The following is a 24,128-nucleotide window of genomic DNA, read 5'->3' as shown; positions in this document are numbered from 1 at the left end:
GGCCAGCATGGCTAGAACACGGTTTCTGAGTAGCAGGTGAGAACTTCAAGTCAAGTTATTGGAAAAAAAGACAAGCTTTAGGACTGGCAAACAGTCCTGCAGGTCTCTTAGATCATCACACAAGATGATTTGCTGACTGAGGAGCTGTCATTCTGGACTGGGGCAGCATGTGGTCTGATGGACTTGCCTTCTTCTGACGATGCTGACTGCCTAGGGGTTTAGCTTTGTCCCACCTGGGCAATCGTATTGCTTGAACTGAACCAGTTTGCTCCCTGCCAAAACAGCGCCCTTATTGTGGGAGCAAACTGTGTACATGAAGAGCCAGCAGCACTGTTTGGTCCAGCGTTTTCATCAGCCTGGGTAGAAGAAAGTTGCCTGGCTGTCCTCCAGAGGTTATAGGCAGCTGGACATTGTCTTTTGATGACAGCCCATCCATTCACATCTTCTGCAGTCTGAGCAATGTGCTGGTTATCGTCATTATTCCAGCACCTTCAGCTTTTCCCTTGGCCACTGTCTGATCTCAAATGTAAAGCTTCTACATCTGCTATACCTGTAGATTGCCTTTGCAAAGGCCAGTGTAGCCTGTTACAGAAAACTTCATGTTTCACTGGCAATAACTTGGCAAGCGTGACTCTTATTGCCATCTAGCTGAGAAGTATGTCCAGCGCCGTGTTCGCTCACCTTACAGCGGTTTTGTGCTGCCTGGGCTCCCATGAGAAGTTACCGCGCAGGAGATCGCGGGTCTGGGCACAGGTAACCAGGTGATGGGTCAGTTCAGCATGTCTTTAGCCAAAATGTTTTCTTCTCTATCGTCACAGCTGTAATCTCTTGTTAATCCCCCAAGTCTAAACCTGTGACTTCCCAGAGGACCTGAAGCCTTTTGTTGATTTTGATTTACAGCCTTATTATAGACAAATTAATGGACATGAGTGACAGCATGCCAACAAGAGACGAGAAGAAAATGAGTAATTAACATATATTGGGTATTACTGATTGCTTTTGTGATTATCTGGATTTTAAGGTATTAGCTGGAAAAATAACTCCTAATCCCTTATTAAAGATAAAAGGCAAGTCATTAAAAGCAGAAGGTTGTTTTCAGTCCTGAGAAGCACTGGAAATATGTCTTGGCTCAAGCAGCAAACTAACCTTGAAAGCCTGTAATTCCAAGTTACTCAGCTTAGTTGTTCTCCTCGGCAAGGGAATTTCTGAAGTTTCCCATGTGCTGGGAGGTGGAGGGGGATGCGAGACAAAGCGACCCTTGTCATATGAACTGTGTGCTTGGCACTGGCACAGGATCCTTTGAATATCGGTATTAACTGAGCCCTGCCCAGCCACCTGGCTCTGAACTTGGACAGCGCAATCCGAGGTCGCTTACCTTGCTCGGGAACGCTTGTAGCCGGAGCTGCTGGGGTTTTTAACCTGAACTCGGTGTTTCTGTGGGCAGCACCTCCCGTCACATCCCAACTCGTCTCTGCTGTCCCGACACCAGCGCCAGCCCTCGCCGCCGTGGTCCTGTAACTGGTTTGTGGCTGCTCACCAACCCGCATCTGCAAAACCAACTGGTCTGAGCACAGACCGCTGATCCCAGCAGGGAAGGGGAGCGAGTGGCTGAAGCCCTGGGGGCAAAAGAGCCTTAAATCTCACAACGGGTAACATTTCCATGTTACTGTTCTTAAACCCACCCGGCCTATGTGCCTCTTCCTGGGGTCAGAAGGAAAGCAGCAGCACCCCTTGCTGAGTTACAGTAATTAATGATTTGCAGAAACTCCGCACACACTAAGACTTTCTTAATAATCAAGTGTGGTTTTGAAAAAAAAACCAACACAAGTAGATTCCTTATTTCTGGACAATTGAATTTGAGAAGCAGTAAGGCTATGGGGTTTTTAAGTTTAATTCCAGTATTTTAACAGTTTGATGTTTCAGCACGTCACATTTAAAATGCAGTGGGACCAATCAAACAGAAATAAAGCATTTGGCGGCTCTAAGGAGATCAGTACCTGTAAAGAGATTTTAATTGAAGGAAATGTTGTTTTGGCAAAATAGGTTTTTGAAAACACTGCTCGTGTCTGGTTTGCCCTTTCCATCCCAACTCATTTGAAAGATTATTATTAATACCTGGCTGATTTGTTCTCTATCTATCTCCCCCCCCACCTTCCTTTCATTTGTTTAAGTCTGAACACTCCTTAGCGCATGCTGGGTGCTCAGTGCTTTTGCAGATGGAGGCCACGTTTTTGAGTTAGGTCTGTAGTAACTCCAGTCTAGATGTATCTGATCAAAGTCACTTCAATTTTGAATGAGAATGTCCATGCAAGAAATGTATGTGTTTTGTCTAATCCATCTTAAACCCAAGCCTCCAGTCAGTTTGGTTTAGTTACTGCTGGTGTCTCTGTTCAACCTGCTCGGGTATGTCTGTGCAGTATCCAGAATAATCTGAGTGTGGGCTCCGTAGTGAAATGTTTGGGGCTGCCACAGGACACATGGTTAATAATAGCTCCACCTTACTAAAGGCTGAAGAAGTTGGGGTTGGGGCACTGGATAAGAAGCAGCCATGGGAACACTTTGCACGGGAAAGGCAGCACATACTTTTTTCAAGCTGGATGCAATTTTTTGCAGATATTTTTAATATACAAAGTTGGCTTTTTTGTTACTGTAGTTTCTGATTGCAACTTCCAGGCCATCGTGCCAAGCAGGTCATTAAAAAAAGCATGGGGTTTCCAGTCTCTCTTCATTACTAAAGTTGTTCTGAAAACCTGGCAATGTGCTCACGTTTGGGCAGCAGATGTGATAACTGGAGTGGAGATCAGATATATGTGGAGTTCACTAATGGAATAGAATAAATTGGGTTGGAAGGCACCTATGGAGGTCATCTGGTTCGAAGCGGGGCCAACTTGGTAATTGAGTTATTAATGTTGGTTTCTAAGTTAGGATGGCGTGTCCAAAGCACTCTTTCATTACTGATTTTACTATTTTTTCTCACAAATCGTTCTGATCTCTTTGAGTGCATCTTGGGCTGACAGCGCTCAGAGCAGAGAATACTGAGGTGTCCTGGGGCTGCCTTTCAGCACATGCGGTACAAAACAATTCTTAGCCCAGCACAGTATTGAGATGTGTTCTGGGTGTGCTCTCATCCAGAAACTGGGCGATTTGGGTGCTGGACTTGGGTCGTCTGGGGACAGCCCAGGGAAACATTGCTCTGGATCCTCCTTGTGTTCCTTGCTCCACGCATTTTGTCTGAAGTGTGTTTAAAAATGTCTGTCATCCCTGTTATGTTATTCATGTCAAGCACAGGGAATTGCATCTTTTCTCCTCCTGCTACAGTTTTGTCTTTGTGTCACGTGCACCTGCCATGAGCCACGAGTCCTGTTGGATCCTCCTCCTCACAGGTAGAGCGAAGGAGAAAACCTGATCCTGTAAAATACTCCGTTCACTCATGACTTGCCTGCTTTGGGGCTAAACATGGGCTTGATCATTAGGAAGGTCAATGCTTATGCAAAAATCACCCCTGTGCATTTTGCTCATTACAAGAAGTCGTTCTGTTCAGTCCAAGCCATCCTCAAACTGACCTCCTGCTTGTTTTTTCCTCCCAACTGTCTAATAATTAACAAGCTACTTAATGCACAACAAAAGACCAATTAACCCTACAGCATTTAGTGAACTACATGTAAATTAGTTGTAAAATGTTGCTGTAAACATTAAATGTTAGGCAATTACATAACACAATAATTGCTACAGTTGCATTTAGGAGCTTAGAAGAAAGAAAGAAAAAAAAAAAAACACCTGCTTAAGTAGCACTTTGGTTCTGAGAACTCTGGTAATGGTTTTGTTTTTAACCACAGCAGCCCTGGTCCATGTGAGTCCAAACAGGCTGTGGCAGCTCAGATTTGCTGTGTTGTTAGTTGTGGAAGAAAAATAGAGGCACGCTAACCTTGTGTGCCTTTTGAAACCGCAGTGGCGCTCAACAGTGGTCAGAAACCCCCAAAGGGCAGTACCTGGAGTCTAGAAAGTATAGGAGATCAGATAATTGGTTTCTTTGTGGCGCGGTAGGTGGTATCCCATGGTAAAGGGTGCTTAGTCAGTTGGGTACTAATTCGTGGCGTTTTAATGGATTGATTATCGTGTTCTTTGGTTTCATGCTGTACGAAATGTTCCAGCTCACTAAAACCTCGGGGCTGGACAGGCTCTGCTTAGGTGTGAGCACAAGGGTCCTGGCCACTCACTGCTCTTGAGTTCATCTCCATCTTTTCTTCTTCCTGCAGATGCTGTCGTGTCCCAGCTGCCCCACACGTTGGCCTTTGCAAAAGCTTAGGTGTCTTTCTGCTCAGCTCTGTGGTGAAGTTCACACCAAGAAGCTGGCTCGCTTTTCTGCAAAACCTTTGATCCTCTTAATTGGCTGGCTCACTCCGAGGTGGTCCGGTGCACCCACCCGTTCTCAGGCTCCTGCTGCTGATGGTCTTCAATAATTAATTTTCCTTTTACGTCTTATGTACTTACTCTTTGGGTTTTGATCGAATCTTCCTTCACGTTTGCTAGCTTTGCTTTGTCACAGGCTTGCATTGGACCAAGACGTTCTTAAATGGTACGGGCGAGTGGGGCTTTGCCACCTTATTCTGCATATTTGTGCTTCCTTACTGATTTGGGGCCTCTGTTGTGGTAAAAGTCCTATCTTTTTGTGGCTCGCTTTGCATTCCATGAGTAGTCTCCAAATGCGTCTCAAGATATCAAAGTTTTCATCTTTTAGTGTAAAAAAAAGTTAGGTTTGTTTGAAGCAACTGTCTCCCTTCCTCAGATTTGGCAGTATCCTTTTCCTGACTGTATTGATCTTAATTAGAGTACAGTCACTGAAAGCTGCCCTGTGCTTAGTTTTGCTATATAAATATATTGGATAATGGTCTATTCTTTTTCTTGCACACAATTTCACTGCTATAGATCCTATTTGCATTCCTCGCCCAGAAGTGGAAATATTTTATATTTGATTGGTTTAATTACAGAAGTACACTTAAAACAGTAAAAGTGCTTTCCGGTATAGGTGAGTTCTTAGCAAATCCACTGAAGTTACTGTGTGGCCTGAGTTGTTTTCCTTCGTGCACTTTGGAGCACGGTGAGCAGCTCTGTCCTCTTGTGCAGCAGACGCCGGGGTGACCACAAAATCTGGGCAGGTGACTTGCAGCCCGGGCAGGGTCTGCATCGCCCGCCTGATGTTGTTGCTCGTGAGCATGTCACTGGCCTTCTCTAGATTTTATTTTTTCTTTTTACGAACTTCTGTTATCTCAGGTTGTTTCCCTTTCTCCAACCTTAGTGTTTGCTGTTGACGTTTGCTGAAATGCCTGCCGTGTGACCCCTGCTGGTTTACCTGCCCTTCCTCTGGCTGATGAGAGATCATCTGCCATTTGGGAGCCTATATAAAACGGATCAAAATAGGTACCTGTATGCACCTCTTGTTAGCAGTACCTCTAACTACGCAGCCTTTAAAGTTCGCTGTGCTAGGGATACCAACCAGCTGAGTTTTTCTTCGATGGAGGGATGCGTTTGCAGGTCTTGCTGTGTCTGGGTTCTCTTTCAGGGTAGTGGGGTCCACGTGAAGGTGCAGATCTTGTTCTTGAACCAGCAAGCCTGGGTTTTTTTCAGCATAATCAGGTTTTGTGGAGGTTTAGTGCTGATATAGGAGATGGTGGGTGAGTTTGTGAAGCTGAGAGCACAAAGGAGGCAGAAACTTGAACTCTACGTGCCGCTGCAAGGGGAAAGTGGTGAAGAGCAAGAGCTGCCGAAATGTCACCGGGCTTTTGAGAACAAGTTGAATCAGGAGTTTCTTTCTGGGAAGCCGGTTGGAAGGAGTGTGCTGCTGGCAGCTCGGAGCCCGGAGTTAATGGTGGTTAATTTTTAAAGGCAGGAACGGAACTGGTGGTTGTGTCTGTATCTCAATAGGGTCTTTCTGCTACTGAAATGCCATTGCAAAAGAAGTTTTCTGGATTGTTCTGACTCAGAGAAGGAAAATGCCCTCAGAGGTGATTTATCCACCAAAAGCTTTGCTTTGCCACACTGCTGTCAGGGTGATCATAATGTCTGCAGGGATGCCAAGTGAGGGAGTGCTGAGGGTGGGCTTTTATCAGGGTTTAAAATACGGAATAAGTGCGGTCACCTGAAGTGCAGGTGTGAAGAGATGGATCCTCTTGATCTAACGTGCTTTGCTGAAAGCAGGGAAGTATGAGGAAAACCAACATTAAGCATGAAAGCAGCTGGTTTTGTAACCGCTCTGTCAGGCCAAATGTTGCTGTTCTCCAAGTCAATGAAAGCATTGTCTGAATTTTCACAGTAGCTTTGTAGCTTTTTAGGTAAGTGGCTGCTAACCTTTAAGAGCCAAAAGGGCAGTTTGTCCCTGAATGAAGCTTTTCAGAAGGTGATGGAAAAAAAGAAAAGCTGAGCCTTTTTGAAAGCATCTCAAAAGAGGCTGGTGCCTTATACCTGCGGATATTCAAGACCAAGTGGGCTCCAGGTTGATTTAGGCTGTGGGATACACACATTAGCGCTTACGGCATCAAGATGTGCCTTTGTGAGAACAGCCAAAGCATATCAATCGTATCGCTCACGTGGAGAAAGGTGGTGCCTTCCACATTACACCTGTGCAAAGCGAAACCCCTCCGGCGGGACCCAGCCATCGATAGCCGTGCCGCAAATAATGGTCCTGTGTGTGCAGGGCAATGGAAAAACCAGGCCTAATTTAGTGAGCTCTCCCTCCTTCCTCTCGTCCAGCGGTGATTCACGCTCTCGAGCCTCGTGGCTGGTGGGAGCCTGGGGCATCCCCCTGATACACCGTGTTTGGAGCGGGCAGACGATCACGAAGAAATAACGCGCGGGACCCTCTCAGTGCATATGTGTTGCTCTCCTACGCCCCTTGGTCTCCTGCAATGATTGTATGGAATAACGGGGCTCTTTTCTCTCCGTGCCCAGAGTGGATGAGGTGTCTGGCAACATTTAAAATGGAGGGGGCAGAATGAAAAGAGTTGAAAGCAGTAAGTGTTGGATGCCAGAGAAGTTAAATGCTCCTTGAAACACTGCCTGGCAACAGAGGTGGGCTCCGTTTCAGCCGAAGACACTGGCTGAAAACCGCATGGGACGAAGGGCTCTGTGCTCACTATAAAATGTGAAAATCCTCTTGTGCTTGTGTCTGGCGTCCTTCCTCCGCGCATCGGGTCTTGTGTCGAGCCCTCGCTGAAGAAGAATTCACAAGTGCTGAAATGGTCAGAGCTGATGTGGAGATTGATTGAAGGGGACAAATAGACAAGGATGAGACCCTGCTTGTGAGAAGAGTTTAATAGGCATAAAATTGTCTATTGCAGCTGGAGGGTTGGTTTCAAAATGCAGAGAGGGAAGCTTCTCTTGTCACTGCATGAAAGCTTAAATTCAGAAATAGAGCCCAGAGTTGTTATGGTTGTGTCCTTAAAAATGTCACCGTGTTCTTACCGTTAACTGAAAATGGGGGTGCAGGTAGGTGATCGGTGATAAACTAAAAAATGAATTAGTAGTTTTGCTGGAGGACTTGTAGCCGATGCAGGGAAATGATGGCACTTAGTCAGGGACTGCATCACGTCAAAATAGCTTTGAAATTGTCTTTGGGGAGCCACGTTACAGTGTCGAGAAGGAAAATGGGGTCTTTCTCTGCTCTCCAAAGGAACAGGAATTTTCTCCTGTGCTAGCTTACACTGAGCAGTCACTTAGTGCCCACGTTGTGCTGCTGGTGCCAGTGGAAGTTCAGGGGAGTTGTGGCTCATCACGTCAATCAATGTGATTAAGATGGTTAAGGTACCAGAATAAGACCCCAGCAGGATTCTGGAGAGTTAAACAGCACACGTCTCTGCACACAGACTGTGAAAGCCATACTACTTTAAAAAGGGAAACAGAGAAAAGCCAAAGAAAAAGAAAAAACACTGAGAAATAGGGGGCAATTTTGGAACTTTGTTATACACGGCAGCCACTGCGCTGCTGAATGACTGAACTGGAGACACGGATCCTTACTGAAGGCCAAGGGAGGTGCGGTGCCAGACAGCATCCCGTATCGGCGCGATGGGGAGATGTTGAAAAGCTCAGAAAAAAGCCAGGCTCCTGCTAGATGCTGCTTTTTCTCTATTAAAGTCTTTTTGGCAACTGTACAGTAATAGCTCCTTAAAAATGTGCTGCGGTAGCAGTTTTGCACAACTTTAAGTGAGATGGCCGACCTCCAGCACTAGTCAGAAAATACTGTTGTGATCCGTTTTTGTAACCAACTGCTTGTAACGGAGTTTGTATCATGCCAGGGCTTATAAACAGTGTGTGCATTACAGGGCGCAGGCTGGAGTACAGCAGCATGGGCTAGCTGTTTAATGAAAATAAGTGTAAAAGGCATCACTGCCACTCATATAATGAAAAACGGCACTTGGTGAATCTAGAAAGTTTTAAAAATTAAGTATTTTCTTGTTTTTCTGGCAGTTGGGAGGCTATTGGAGAATTGTGTGGCACGTGTACACCTGAAATGAGCGGAACCTTTCATCGATGTGAGCAGGCAGAGACTCAAGTCGTTAATATATTAAATATTCAGTCTGGCTCAACTTGCTAATCATGTAGCTGTGGGAGGCTATCAATAATGCATTGCATTTGGAATACACAGCTGCCTCTGCTCCTGACGTGTTATATAGGTATTATTTTTATTGTCTACACCTGAAAAAAGGAGGTGATTTTGAAGACAGTTATTGGCAGTTTCAAATGGAACGGTGTTGGGAAAAGTTCACAATTAGACATGAGATTTTGCATGTGGTGATCCCTCTATCATAATTGTGCGTTTGGAATTAGCTGTGGTGTTGTTTTTTTGTTTGTTTGGGGATTTTTTTGGCGTTGTTTTTTTGTTGTGTTTTGTTGTTGTTGTTATTGTTGGGTTTTGGTGGTTTTGTGGTGTTTGTTTGTTTGTTTTCCCCCCAAGGCAGTGCCTTTTATGTTAAAGCTGACTCACTCTTTCATCAGATGATACTGATTTTGTTTAAAAGGTTGCCGGACCGATTGTCCACGTCACTCACCTTGTCCACGTGAGCCGTCTGCTATAACTGAATTGATTCGAGACATTTTTGGAAGAAGGGTCTTTTTTTCTGCCCTTGTATCTCCAAGGAATGTTTCAATAAAATATCTGTAGATAAGACTTGTGTACATTGTCACAGCAGCACTGAAGACGAAAGGAGCTGGGAACGCTCAGCAGATTGTTACGTAAAAGCTGCCATTCTTCCGGCACTTGAGAGAATATGCTATTAGTAAGCATTCATCTAATACTGAAGATTTTTTGCAGATCAAAGACTTAATATATGCCACATGCTGCAGAGGAGCTTACAGTAGAACATGTACAATCATGCAGTACAATAGTCCAGCAAAAAATGGATTATCGAGGAGGCAGTCAAGGCTATTCATTGTGTGGTGGGAAGGGTCGCGGTCAAGGGATGGGGGATATTTGCTTCCAGATGGATGAAGCAGCTTGAACAGCATTCTCTGCTTTTGCACCTGTAGTTGGGAAAGAAACGGCCCCGAGTGGATGGGGCGTCATGGGGAGTGTTCCCGCAGGCTGCCGGGTCCCGCGCACGGCTCTGATGTGCCTCCCTGCCAGCCCAGGGTCGGAAAGGAATCGCTTCTGTGTAAGCGAAGAAAGGAAGGACAAACGTTTCTCATGCTTGCTCACGGTGATTAGCTGGAGGGCTGGTCATCCAGAGGTGGGTTTTACAAGACCCTGGGACATGGGATGGTTTTTAGTGACTCCTGGTTTTAGGTGTGACTCTGTTTGTGTTGGTCGTTCAAGGAAGCTGATAAAACTGTGACCGCGAAAGCCGTGACCGCTTGCATTTAGACGGTGCTCTGAGGTCTCGTCTCACATGCTCGCTTTCAAATCTTCCTGCTTTTGACTCGGAAAGTTTTCTCCACAATTTTTGCCGATCTGAGTAGCTGATCTAGCTCTTGCCTGTATTAATCAAGCCAGGTAGATGCAGAGCAACGATCCTACTGCAGAGTCGAGGTGGCGTGAATCCTGTTTTTATCAGTGATGTGTTGGCTCTGGTGCGGGTTCCTGCTGCTGCCGATTCCATCCTGCTGTGCAGGGGATCGCGGGCAGGGAGCCTGTGGCTGCAGTCTGCCCTGCAGCTGCAAGCTGTACAAAGGGAGAATCAAGATTAGAGCAAATTGCAATATTTTTTCCTGTTCTCCTGTCCTTAGGAGCAGATTTTGCACTGTCTTTTTAATCTGCAGAGCTCTGCCCTTGTGTTTTATTTTTTGCTATGTGCAAGGCATGAATCCGAGCTAGAAAAGGGGTTGTGCTGTTGGTGGGATTAGGGTGGTAGAACTGCCTGCTTTGCTGCTCTCCTCAGTAACGCTGACTGACCGTGGCATTTTGTCATCAGTTACCCCCAGTGGTGCCTTGAATTATGTGTAAAAATGCTCAGACTCTGGGGCTTGTCTATGCAGAAATGGCCAGGAAAGGTATAAATCATAAGGGAAGTGTTTATACTGCATAAGGTCTTGTATAGACATTGAAACACAATTAAAATTGCTTCATGTAATTGATTCATTTTGGAAGTGAAGTCACCTGAACTAGAAAGAAAACCACTTCAAATCTGATAAAGGTGTTTGCACAACTCCACCGACTCACTCTGACTTCAGATCAGTTTGAACCCAGTTTTGACTGACTCAGGACAACCCCAGAAATTAATGGGAATATGATCATGTCCTGTTTAAATCAGTGTATTTGGAAAGCACGTTTGTTACAAATAACCTTGATTGATAATGTTACCACAGGCTTTGAGTCAGGATTTACGCCAAGTCTCGTGGGGATTATTGTAGCTGTTAAAGGACTTGAAAGGAAAGGAGAACTTCGTGTTAAATGTCTGTCTGGCCTTGAATGGAGGAAGCAGTTGTCTGCGGTGCAGGTCCCAAGGGTTTTCAGAGGTGCCACTGGTAACAGCAAGCTGAAAAAAATACAGGGTGGGAAAAAACATGTTGTTTGATTTGAGAAGAGGGTGGTTTAGTTGCACATCAACCCAGACAAGTCCCTCCCGATGCCCCCCGTTCCAAGACAGCCTCGTCCACCTGGAGAGCCGGGCTGCCACGGTCTCCTGCCCGTGACAAGCGAGGCGCCCGTGTCCGGGCACTGGAGGAGGAGGTGACTTTGGGGCACTGGTGGCAGCACCGAGGCCCAGGGCAGTGCCCGCGCGTTCCCACCAGCCCGGGGCGCGGGGGCTCCCCGCCGGGCCAGCCGCGCTCACACGGCTCACGTCAGGCCTGGAACCTCAGCCGTGGCTGACGGGAGCTTGTCGTGCTGGAATCGTGTCTCTCTCTATTTCTGAGCTGCCTGAGACTTCTCTGCGTTGATGGAGATTGATTTTGCCTTTGGGAACCTGAGGGGATAAGTTGTACTTGTAATTGGCCTGAACTGAACTGGGAGAAACTGCTGATGTGTTCATTCTCTTTTGCAAGTGATGCGTTTTATAAGCAGCTTCGTGGACCACTTGTGACTGAACGTAAGAGCAGGAAAGGTTGGGGAGGTTAAGAGGTGTCATTTATGAGTGGCAATACCTGTGTTTAGATGTTGCACTCGAGCATTTTACCATCAGCAATACCTTAATTCCTCTCCCATTCAGGGAAAAATATAGTGCTAGCTACATGAATCTGTTACTTCTGTCTGTTGATCATCAGGTCGTTTCTTGAACGAGACAGCAAGGAAGTTAGGTTAAAAAAGCGCTAGCGGCAGCGGATCCTGCCGCTCATGCTGCAGGTCGCGGCAGCCGCGGGCCTGGCCGGGCTCAGGCAGAGGCCAAGGCGATGGCCAAGGCCTGGGCGCGCGGGGGCCGCCGGGCCCGCAGGGCCCAGCCCTGGGTTAATTGCTCTCCGGTTTTAAGCCTGAGACTCGGCTGGCCCTGCACTTAGCACATAGTGTTCGCTCAGGAGATTAAGGTGAAAATATGTTCTGCTTGCTAAAGAGAGCACATAAACAACCCATAAACGGCCCATTAACCTACAAAATTTGCAGTAAAGAGCATGTGGTAAAGCAAGCCATAGGAGACCTGTGACCCAGCAAATGCCTTAATTGGATTTTAAACCTTATCGTCTGTGCTAAATGTAGCTAATAGGAAATTAGTAAAAACGAAAGGATACAAGAAAGAAGGGGAGACCTAAGATGCACATCCAGGTTTGGTGCGAGCATTTCTGTCATTCCTGTCCTGACACACTTCAGCGAGCAAAATATTGTGGGTGGTGGTTGTGGAATTATCGTGTTACGGGCTCGGATATCACAGTAACGCATCCGTGTAATAGAACCTGCTTGAAACTTACTGAAAATAGATAATTTTCCCATCAGCTGTAACCTCTGCCTTGAGCAGCCCAGCAGCTCTGCAGTCACCTCGTGCAGGCTGCTCAAGGCACCACCGCTTGCTGTGCTCCAGGTTGCTTTTTGAAGGTACAGGATGTAAATTTACTTTATTGCATTTCTGGCTGTGAAACCATGAAACACCTGGAGAATGGCAGTCAGTTAATAGTGGTGCTTTTCAACTAAATTTAAACAAATTAAGTAAAAAAGCAACAGTAGATCATAGAAGTTTGTAGGCTCATGCAATGAGCTATTTTGTGTTCTTTTGACCAGGCATCATCTTTTAATTCTCTGTGTGATGCGTTGTGTAGGGGACACATCTCTATGTCCATGTCCAAAGCATTGCTGCAATAGAAATAAAGAAGTGCTGTTGTATTCTATACAGTCCACTGCAATAGTGGTGTTTAAATGCCTTAGCTGAATCTTTGGCTCCTATTTTAATAAGTATTTCTTATATGTGCACCTAGGGAGAGATTCCTGCCCTGCAGCCTGTGTCAGAACAGCAGAGTTCTGGGGTTTGGGGTGAGACGCTGCCCAGGGAGGAGCTTCAGCCAGCCGGAGTGTGTTCGACACCAGAATTGGAACCTGCTGGTGCTCAGGTGCCTTGCTTTAAGCACAAAATCCTGGCACCAGTGGCTGAGTGGGGTTGACTGTATAAGGATGAGCTCAAGTGTTATGCCTAATTGCATTTCTGGAATAGGATAATGTTAATTATTTACTCTAATATTTGTTTTCAGCATGTTTTAGATGCAGATTTTTAGTCCAAATTGCTTTTAGAATTGCAAGGACAAAAAACCCCACGAACAAAAAACCAACCAAGCAAAAAAAACCCAATACATTTTTATTATATTATTACTGTTAATATACTTTAAATAGAAAACCATTTTATATTATGATATAATGAATTTGCATCAACTTTTGCTTAACAGCCTAAGGTGAAAGCTGTGAAAGTATCTCTAAAAAAAAAAAAAAAAAAGGTAGGAGAAGGCATGTTTCTTATTGGTTCTTTTTTTCACATTCCAAAATGAGACTTTGTTTACCCTGGAAAAATCAATGGTGATTGGACACCTGGTGTAATTAATTATTTTGCAACAGACAGCTGATCTTTTGAAAAGAAATGAGTTTTTTGGCAGAACTGTTCAAAGTTCATAGTCTGCTGTTTAACTCTAATGCTAATAAACACGCAGCAGAGAGGATGTCTGTCTGAAAACCGCACATGGCCACACGTCCATCGGAAGGTGATGGGATCGCGGAACCAGCTGCAGACCCCAGGCAGTGCTCCGGCAGAACAGCTCCTGCGGCACCAGCTCCCGCTGCCTTTGGGAGATGCCCTTAGGTCTTGGGATCTGCACAGCGATGTTCTCAGTTTTTAGATTTTGAATCACGTGTATTTCTTAACCAGGGAGGGCTTTCTGCTCCTTTTTCTTGAGCTAATAATGCAAATGGATGTGGCGTGTGCCATCGAAAGAGCCAATGTTGAACATAGTTTCTTGGGCAGCCTTTCCCCGATGGGAACAGTTGTTTTTTTTCAGTGCATTGGTGCCTGACTAAATGCATTGGGTCGCATTCTTCATCTATAGATGACACAACCTTTCTGTTAAATATTCCTGTGTTTTCCAGCAGTGGGCCTGGGAGGGTTGCAGCCTGCCTGGGCAGGCCAATGGCAGCCGAGCCTTGGGGACGGGGAGGGGACAGCCAGCCGTGGGATGCTGTCACAGCAAGCCCCAAAAGAGTTTGGCTCAAACTGGTTTTACGTCATATAAAAAAGGGGGCGAAGGATCTCAGGTGATCAGAGTACGAAAGGTCCTTGGGCACGCACCATAGAGCATATTGGTTTTGAGCTTGATAGCACTTTTTTTTTTTTACAAGGGCTGCAAATTGCTGTCAGGACTGTAGGAAGAGCCGAGTTTTCTTGAACTTTACTCCCAGCTTGAACTTTTAAGGAGTGAGTAAGAGGCAAGGAAGGGGAGAGAGGGAGGCAGACGTACCCTCGCTTGCGCCCCTCCGTCCGCAGCAACTAGGATGTCAGATGGAAAGGACAGCCTGGAGAAACAGCCGAATGGCTTTGGGGAGACGGGCAGAGAGCGGAGCCGCACGTCCCTGGTCATCTCGCAGGCTCTTAACCGCAGTATTTTCACCTCCGCAGTCTCCCCTGCCGCCGAACGCATCCGCTTCATCCTCGGAGAGGAAGATGACAGCCCAGCGCCCCCTCAGCTCTTCACGGAGCTGGATGAGCTCCTGGCCGTCGATGGACAAGAGATGGAGTGGAAGGAGACCGCAAGGTGGGTTGGTTTTCCTTTACCCTGCGAGGGAAGGGAAGCTGCACAGGACCCGCCCGGGAAATTATTTCTTAATATTCAGTAAGGGTAGTATCCATGCTACAGGACGGCTGGGGGAATCCATAGAAAGGAGCCTATGAAGTTGAAATTATCTTTCTGTTGAGACTGGAAGATTTGTTTAAATATTCCTTTAAAGCAAAAACTAGAAAGTTAGAGTGCCGAATGTATTTGAAAAGGTTGCCTTTGGAGACCTAACAGACTTATGGGCTTATTGGTGCTTTGTGAAGAATGACAGTATCTTGGCCAGAACTGTCAGAAATCGGTGCCTGAATAAAGCTTCTGCAAATGTATTAAACCTACTTGAGTTCTGCTGCCCAAAAGTAGATTTGAGCCTGACTCCTCCACACACCACACATTGGAAGGTTTTGACTGTCTCTCTCCTATTGAGTTACTGATGAGATTCATTTTAAATAGGCAAAAAAACTAAAGGTTTTTTTTTTTCTTTAGAGTGTTATTCAAGGGGTGTGTTAAATGCTGGAATTGGGTTGCTCGCGTTGAATTTTGGTTCTCTGCCTGTTTCCTTGATGGTGCTGTTTTAGGACTGGCATGGTTTTTGACCTAGTTGACCCGATTTATATATAGTATATTTTTTAACAAATCCGAAAAAGCCTTCGGATTGGATTCGTGATCTGAAGGCTGCCGTTTAGCCCTTAAACCTTATAAAATTGTAACTTTTTTTTAAATAGTGGAAATGTTTTTCTTGGGCTTGCCTTAAAAGGTGAACCCCTAATTACAGTGTGGTTTCTGTGAAGGCCTGAAACATCCCACTAGAAAGAGATGCTCACCCAGCTGGAGAGCGTTGGGGGCTTCACCTTCCCTGTTTCCAATCCCCCCTTTACTTGGGGCTTTTCGTTTTCTATGTTGTGGCTGCGCTAAGCTCTTTCCCCACCTTCCAGCCCTAAGGGCACCTACTGTGTTGGTAGTTAGACCATGTTGTTTGGTTACCGTAATCTTCTTTACCTGTGATTTAATGAACCGCTCCACCACCTACCCCTTTACGCCCTTATCTTTATTTTTACTCCTCGGTCAATTGAAGAGCCTATTTAAAGACTTTTCACGTTTTACTCTTTAACTTCTGACTTATTGGTCATCCTTTTCTCCCTTTATTGCTGTTCTGCCCTCTTATCATTTGTTTGGTATTTGCATTTTGTCATCTATACTGCTCACCTCTGCTTTTTGCAGCAAATTATGCTTTCCTCTGCCCATGTGTAGACCTTTGAGAAGGCTTTTTAAATTTTAGTTTGTTAAAGCTTTTGCACAGTTCAGATCTTCGTGGTGTGTTTCTTCTCAAGCAGTCTCTTTGGTTTCCCCTTTGTGGTATGAACATGAGCAAGCTTTGTTTTCCTCAAGTTCACAAATGTTAGCCGTCAGAAGAAAGATACCTCGAGTCCTGCGTGACGGATCACAAAGCACTGCTGTTTCTTGGAGGACATTTGTCAAGAGCCCTCCACTTCGGCGTTCAAAGAAACTCCTAGTGGGATGTGCTTACACGCTTTGTGCCATCGGTGGCTGTAGAGAAAAAGGGAGATTTTCATCTCCTCTGGCAAATGCTTCTGGTTTTGTGTGTTTTCACAGATCTTTGGTAGAAGTGCTAGATGGAGCTGCATATGTAATTCTCTCTCTTTAAATAGCTGGTAGATGTCACAGAAAATTTCTTACAGGAACCTTAAAGCTGCCGATTAAAAGATGTTTTCAGAGGGGACCTTTAGTCGCCCATCTTTGTTCTTGATTCATGTCGGTTGAGCCATCTGTGCTGCAGCTGCCCTATGAACAGGCAGCGGTTGTCCCCTGCGTGTGGTGACAGTTCTGACGGTAGGTGAGATCAGCCCGTGACCCGGGCTTGATCATGATCGGGACCTTTGCGTGGTCCCGTTCCTTGTTAGCACATGGTGCTGTTAGGACATGGCCAACAATAAAGGGCCACTTGGAAAAAACATCTTCAGTGTAGACCAACTTTCTCCCAGCAAAGCCCTGTAAATACGGTAGAAATAGAGCAGCAGAAGGGAAGGTTTATTGCCGTTAAAAGGTGACCTGAAGATTTGGGTCACTGAGTGCTCCTTGTTCATTTTGTTGGTGCTCGTCATTATTTCCCCTGGTGCGGATGGACAAGTTCTTGCACTGGCATGGGAATGTTTGCATTTCAGCAATAGTTACAGGATACAGAGCAAACCAGCAACAGGAGAAGACCTTGAAGAGGGCACCAGTCCATGCTGAGGTTCGGTACAGAACATTTGACAGCCATGGTGTACACACCATGGTGGGGGTCGTCATTCTGCAAGACAAGGATGGTAGAAAGATCATGAAATGACAGTGAAAAGCAATGAAGGGATGGTGGACAGGTGTTTTTTTTAAATCTTTCAATAGGGTCATCTTTATGTGAACTCCGTCAGACAGTACATTTATACCCTCCAGTCCTTTGCACATTATAGGGCTTTGGGCTTGCTTGCTAAACCGTAACAGGTTGCGGCTACCTGATGATAACTTTATTGTAGCATCGTTACCTTCTGGTAGGTCAGTTATGACACTATTGCACCAAGGGTGAGTCTTCCCATGATCTGTGATCCCAGAGCCATGTTTGGCTCCTCCAGGAACATCCCGGGCCCCTGGGAGGTGAAAGGGACTGTCTTCACTTCAGGTTGGGCTCGTTTTTGTCACCGTAGGCATCATCTACAAGTGAAGTAGCACGCCAAATCGATTCCGTTTGACTCAAAATGAATGAAGATTTCTGCTTGCCTGTAAGCCTCTGCTTGCCTTGCATGCTTGCTGGCAGCTGGAGTAGTTAATTAGGTGAAGCGGAGAATAGTAACTAAAAAACCATAAAAGACAAGACACTAATTAAATGTACAGAAGGCCACTTGAACAGCTTAGCTTAACTACGTACTGTAGGTTTGTGTGCAAGGTGGTTTTCCATTGGGACTTCAGAATGAAATGTCTGGATGGACTTGAACTCTCCCAAAGAAAAGAGTTATTCCAGGAACTGCTGAATACAGCAGGGGATAGTTGAAACAGGTTTGCGAGTTAAAATTAGTTTTCCTGTGTTTATATTGTGGATTATAGTCAGAAGAGTAAACAGAAAGCAAATATTGATAATCCCGAATAATGCACCTTCACTGAAAAGATAAACCTTTTGTGATTTGCAGCCTTTATGTTGTTACAGGCTAAACTGCATCTCAGCGGCACATTTGTGTACATAACATATATCCTTTGAAATTCACAGATTTGCAGCTGCCCAAGTCCCTTAGGTGTCTGAGGAGACATCTAGATTGTCTGCACTAAAGAGAACCTTATTATTTTGAAATCAAATTCAGTTTTTTAGCTTGGGTTGGAAAAAAAAAGTGTAAAAAGAGATTATTGCAATTGAAAAATGTAATTGATTAGTCCTCAAGTAACACATTTTTCAGGCTTAAATATAATTTCACTTGGTGTTAATAATAGTCCTTAGAACCAATTAATGAAATAACTGCCTTACCTTCACACGTGGTTTTTGTCTTAATAATCCCCTTACATTAGTCACTGGAATTTTAATTTTCCACGTATATTGAAATAGTATCTCAAGACAGGATTAAAAAGCGCTTCAACTTTGCAATTAGGTTATATTAAAAACACCCCCTTTGCCAGCACTCCGAGCTTATAACAAAGCCATGGCTGGGTGCTGCAGTAATAACAGAAGGGCTGTGGTGTTTCTTTTCCTGTTCTTGGTGAAGTTTCCTGCTCTGAGTCCCGCAGAAGGAGCACTTTGCTCTGCAAACCCTGGGGGTGCCGGGGGAGCCCCCTCGGGGGTTAAACCTCCCGCCCACCTGCTGCTACGACATGAGCTTAGGGGTGTAAAGAGTGTTTTGCCCAGAACAGGATTTAACCTTTGCTCTAATCTTCAACTAGACGTGAGCTTTGTGGGCTTTTTCAGACATACTTTGTTAAATCATTAATGGTCAGAGAGCGGAGGGAAACAACGAACCCCTTAATTAGTGTCTTCTCCTTGGGCGTCTCACTCCTGCTAAGAACACCTGGAGTTTGTTGGGATGTGCTTCTCTCCTTCGCCCTTTGCCTCGTGCCAGCCTGGTGCTCTTGGGCAGCGTTATTCAAGTCAAGGCTGCTGAGCTTTGGAAGTGGCTTAAGTTTGCAGATTTTATGGTCTGGATTTGAATGTTTTAAGGCAAGTCATACTTCCAGAAATGCTGATTTTTATTTATTTATTTTCTTTTTTCTTTTTTTTTTTTTTTTTAAGTTTTGGAGCTGTGGTGCTCAGTGCTTCTCCTGGCTAGGTGCTTGAGAGGAGTTGTGAAGGGTGAGTGTAGTGGCCTGACTTTCCCTCTCTGGGGTCCAGTGGAGCATTGGTCGAGTTGTTGCGCTTGGTTTGGTGCAGTGTCAGGTTAGACCCGGTTGTGCAAACTGCAGAGGGAATTACCAGGTCTCAGCTGACTCGATGAGACCACCTGTGTACTCTTGGCCTGGAGCAAACATCAGGTAAACTGTGTTAGTTTAAGTTTAGGTGAAAGGTATTAAAGATAACATGTTTTACTTGACATTTGCAATAGTTTACAAGCAGGTGGAGCATTATCGCCACTCAGCTGACACATACCAATTTGTTAAGCCTTTGCAACTTGATCGTGGATTTGTGGCCGCAGGAAAATGCATGTTCTTGAACTTGTCGATAGCCGTGATGGTTCAGCTGCCTTGCTTCCTTCAGAGACATGTATCTGGAAGGAGCCAACAAGTTTAACATGGTCTTGTTGCTCTGCTCTCTCGTAGGTGGATAAAGTTTGAGGAGAAGGTAGAACAAGGTGGGGAGCGATGGAGTAAACCTCACGTGGCCACGTTGTCCCTGCACAGCTTGTTTGAGTTGAGGACATGCATAGAGAAGGGGTCCATAATGCTGGATATGGAGGCCTCTTCTCTCCCACAGGTGGTGGGTAAGTAAAGGTACCTTGGTTCTTTCCCTCAACTCTTCCTTGCCAGTTTTTGATAACCCTGATGATCGTTTCACTGGTGGTTTCAATGAAAAAGTACTGCTTGTTCCTTAAAAGGGGAAAATAAAGAAGTAATCCTCCATGGAATAACAGGGAAAACTAGAAAGGACATGGGGAAGGATAAGAGATAAATGAAAGGAGTTCTTCTCAATTCAGGAAGACGAGCAAAAGAATCGACTTGAATGATGATCATACTTACTTCTAACTGCTTTTTGGCGATTATATAGAATCATTTGGATCCTGAGGTAGATATCTTAAGTTATATCTGATATCCTAAGATATCATTACGTGTGTGTGAACGCAATAGTGTACACTGACTTAGTTTATGTTTATGATCAGAAACACAACATTTTACAAGGTCACCTCTTCCAGGACAGAGCCGTCTGCCTTGCGCAGAACAAGGGCAGTTTCTGGCCATGCGGTCAGACCACGGCTGGTTTTGGGGAGCTCCCGGGGGGCACTAGGAGCAGGTGGGTGGTGTTGAACGTGGGGAGCTCCCCTCCAGCAACGGGGAATGAGAAGCAGTCACAGGACCAGCTGACGCTTCACTCTGCTGAATGGGATGGCGATTTTTTTGTGGTCAAAATAGCCGTGGCCTGGAATGACACTTAGTGACATTGCTGAGAGCTATACCATGTTCCTGATGACGTGTGAGAAGACATAAAAAATAAATTTTAAAAGTGAGCCATCCAGTGGAGGTACATTCAAAGAGTACACTGAGTTTAGAAGCCATTATGTGAAGAGGTGCAGAAGAGGAAAATGAAATAAAAACCCCACAGAACTTGGAGATTTGAATCGTAATCTCAGGAGGCAGGCTTAGAATTGTCCTGGCTGCAGTTACTAAATGGCGAGTATTGCACTAGTTTGTAAGAGTGCAGATTACAAATGCTGCCTCTGATGTTGTGTTCAGGGTTTTAAGCTTAGTTTTGTAGGTGCTTAGGGTGACGTTTATCTTTCTATATTTTTGTATCTGTGTGTGCAAATGCACAGCTTTACAAATCCTTTTTTCTTTTCAATATTCTGAAGTTTTATGCTGAAGCTGAACATACCAGAGAAGATAGCGTCTCATGTCAGTGGTCCAAAACTTTAACCTTCAGATATTAAGTTTCTTTTTGAAGGCACTTCAAGATGTTGCCTTCAATATCCTCCTTCAACCACCTCAATCAAACCTAATTGCTAGGAGACTAAATCAGAAATCAGTGCCTGCTGTAGCTGTAACACTGTCCTGCATGGGGTATTTTTGCTGCTATAGGTTCAGATCCTTAGCAGATCCATAGGGATGTCTCAGAAGCCTGCAGACTTACTTTCCAGAATTATTTAATCATGATCACTTTGTTAATGTCTAGTAGTGACATGCAGGAAAGTAAAACTTGAAGAGCGCTCTTTGGTGATGTCTATTATATCAGAAATGTGGAAGGGAATAAATACTTGCCGGATGGAGAAAGACTAACTCCATGAAGAAATACATGCTTTTCTGAACGAACTATTCCAAAAATCACTAACAAAACATATGAACGACAAAAGCCTACAGAAGAATAGCACTTTGCAAAAATAAAACTTGTGCCACACGTTTTGTGTCACCATACCTACGTGCATCTAATCACTCTTTGCTGACTTTGGGTGGAAGAACTGGGCGTTTTTCCCTGGTGATTTGAAGAGGCATTAATTCTTGGGCAGCATATAGGAGACGACTTTCTGACTCACCGAGTTAGCAAATGTGATGCATGTTCTGCCTCCATTGTCCCATAACTTTTATTATTAGCACAAATAAAAGTTACTGGTAGACAAATAAGAGCTGCCACTTTCCCTTGGGGGACAGCACGTTAACTGATGGAATAAAGTGAGCAACCTAATGTGAGATTTAATGCACAATGGAGATTCTTAATAGATCTGGCTACCGTTTTTTTTTTGCTTTCTCCTCTGGGACAGAGGAACAGAAAGGAGAGAACTGAGGGAAAGTGAGCAGTCTTTGCAGTGACTTGGAAGATTTTTTTTTTCTGATGATACAGTTGAAAGCAAAGCCACTTAATATGTCATGTGAAAATGGGAGCAAATTCTGTCTTTTGTAGTTACTGTCATTTTACTTTAGTTCTGAGAGTGGATGATTTAATTAGTTACTCATCTCCAGGACATTTTTCTATGGTATAAGATTAGGTTTTATTTGGGGCCTGTGAGATGAACTTGGTCCTTGTTGAACCTCAGAAGTTTTACCGTGTTATTTTAGGGAGCGTACTGGAACTTGCAGTGCAGTTGTAGCTTCATCACAAAAACTCAGGGTCAGGGCAGATTCCTTTTCTGAACTAAGAACCAGCATGTCCTGGGTACAGTTGGTTTGAAATACACTCGATGGCATGTATGGAAAGAACAGAAGGGAGTCTTGGTGCAATAGGTACGTGTTGGTGGCTGGTGGGTTTTGCTGGATGGGAACACATGTAGTTTCAAAAGAAATGTCTGAAAGAGATTCCCATTAAAAATAAAATGGCAAAGTCCAGTGGTGGGTTTGAGATGGGAAGGAGAGCTTTCAAAAAGGTAGGGTGAATATCATCCATCTCTCTCCCTCTGCTCTCCCTTGATGTAGCTGAGTTTTGTGCTTAGTGATGAATGTGTCTCTCTTCTCCCTCTCCCCTTTCCTTGTGTGCAACAGAAATGATCGTCGACAATCAGATTGAGACGGGGCTTTTGAAATTAGAACTGAAGGACAAAGTCACCTACACGCTGCTCAGGAAGCACCGGCACCAGACCAAGAAGTCCAACCTGCGCTCTCTGGCTGACATTGGAAAGACCGTCTCCAGTGCAAGTAGGATGTTTTCCAACCCCGATAATGGTAATGCAGAGGCTAACTGGCTATAGCCTTCCGTTCTAAAGCAACCCACCAACCTTGCCCGCCAAAAACTAACTTTGTGGCCATGACGACGCTTTTCTAACCCACGATTAGCGTAGCAAGACCCCATGCTGATGGCACATCAGTGGTGGGCTCTGGAGGCTGCTTCTGCCGTGGCACGTTGCTCTAAGCGTAAATATCTTCACTGGACGGAGTGGGAGAGGAGGGGAGGGAGCAGGCAGGGAACGGGCAGGCTGCAGGCAGGGGCAGTCAGGGAGCAGGCAGGGAACAGGCAGGCTGCAGGCAGGAGCAGTCAGGAAGCTGGCAGGGAACGGGCAGGCTGCAGGCGGGGGCAGTCAGGGAGCTGGCAGGGAACGGGCAGGCTGCAGGCAGGGGCAGTCAGGAAGCTGGCAGGGAACAGGCAGGCTGCAGGCAGGAGCAGGCAGGGAACGGGCAGGCTGCAGGCAGGGGCAGTCAGGGAGCTGGCAGGGAACGGGCAGGCTGCAGGCGGGGGCAGTCAGGGAGCAGGCAGGGAACGGGCAGGCTGCAGGCGGGGGCAGTCAGGGAGCAGGCAGGGAAAGGGCAGGCTGCAGGCAGGGGCAGTCAGGGAGCAGGCAGGGAACGGGCAGGCTGCAGGCAGGGGCAGTCAGGAAGCTGGCAGGGAACGGGCAGGCTGCAGGCAGGGGCAGTCAGGAAGCTGGCAGGGAACGGGCAGGCTGCAGACAGACGCAAGGGCAGAGCAGCAATCCAGCAGCTGGCGGGGAGGAGATGAAGTAGGAACATTAGGAAAGAGATTTACAAAAAAACCCTAAACATGCCCGAACCTAAAAGGCTGATCATCTGACACGTTTGTGCAGAGGTGAAGCTTTCGTACGTGTTCGATTTCTGTAACAGGTGGTGTCAATGGCACTCTTAATCAAACATTACATGATAGTGGCATCTAGCTTGCATTTTATTGCCATACAATCATTGTCCAGTGTGGGTAAAGCTGATTTCCATCTTGCTTATTCATCCTAAAATTGTTTCGTGGTGTGTGTTGTGAATATGTCTGTCCCTCTGTCTAACAATGACTTGATAATATAGTGCCATGTTTGTAGCCGTGTCTTAATAAACATGTGTGCGTGGCTGCAGACAGCTATAGAGGCCTTGGCAGTGGCTCTGTACTTACCCGGACATCGAGATTTGCAATCTTCTTACTAGCAGTAATCAAAAAAGAGGAGATTGAAGCCTCTTGTCATGTCTTGGAGTTCTGTAAGCTGTCTCATGCTGCCATATGGAAATACAACTAAAAGTTGCTATTTTAAAATATCTAGAAATGAAAGCAAGCAGAGAAATTATGTTGTTCTTGCTACATGTAAGGTCTCTTAGCTTTCTGTGTTCTGCTTCTAAAACTCACCCTAACATTTCTGCCTAACCTGTTGTCACACTTGATTAATGTTTCCTACTTTTTATCATCCTTTGCTTTTGCAACAGGTGTATATGTGCATATGAAGAATATTTATTGTTCTTGATGATGCATCTGTTCACATATGAGTGCCTTGATCATGCGGTGATTAAATGAATAACACGAAGAAGCAGTAACATGAATCAAGGGAATGTCCTGGGTGTGCAGTTTGTTGGTGAATATCCCTGCAGGAGTC

General features: G+C 45.4%; 1 protein-coding gene across 7 annotated transcripts in view; it reads left to right on the top strand.

Annotated features, from left to right (window-relative positions):
* SLC4A4 (solute carrier family 4 member 4) overlaps positions 1–24,128 on the top strand; it is a 179,576-nt gene that overhangs the window by 80,804 nt on the left and 74,644 nt on the right. For 5 of the 7 annotated variants that reach the window (XM_065634420.1, XM_065634424.1, XM_065634422.1 and 2 more), the window contains exons 4-6: positions 14,508–14,643; positions 19,450–19,610; positions 22,312–22,491. In XM_065634420.1, the coding sequence (XP_065490492.1) occupies positions 14,508–14,643; positions 19,450–19,610; positions 22,312–22,491 (477 nt within the window). The remainder of the gene's footprint in view (positions 1–14,507; positions 14,644–19,449; positions 19,611–22,311; positions 22,492–24,128) is intronic. The other 2 variants (XM_065634421.1, XM_065634425.1) reach the window with 1 other exon arrangement.

Source organism: Caloenas nicobarica, chromosome 4 (genome assembly GCF_036013445.1).
Source record: "Caloenas nicobarica isolate bCalNic1 chromosome 4, bCalNic1.hap1, whole genome shotgun sequence".
In the NCBI taxonomy this organism is placed as follows: Eukaryota; Metazoa; Chordata; class Aves; order Columbiformes; family Columbidae; genus Caloenas; species Caloenas nicobarica.
This window is presented reverse-complemented; position numbering and strand designations above follow the sequence as displayed.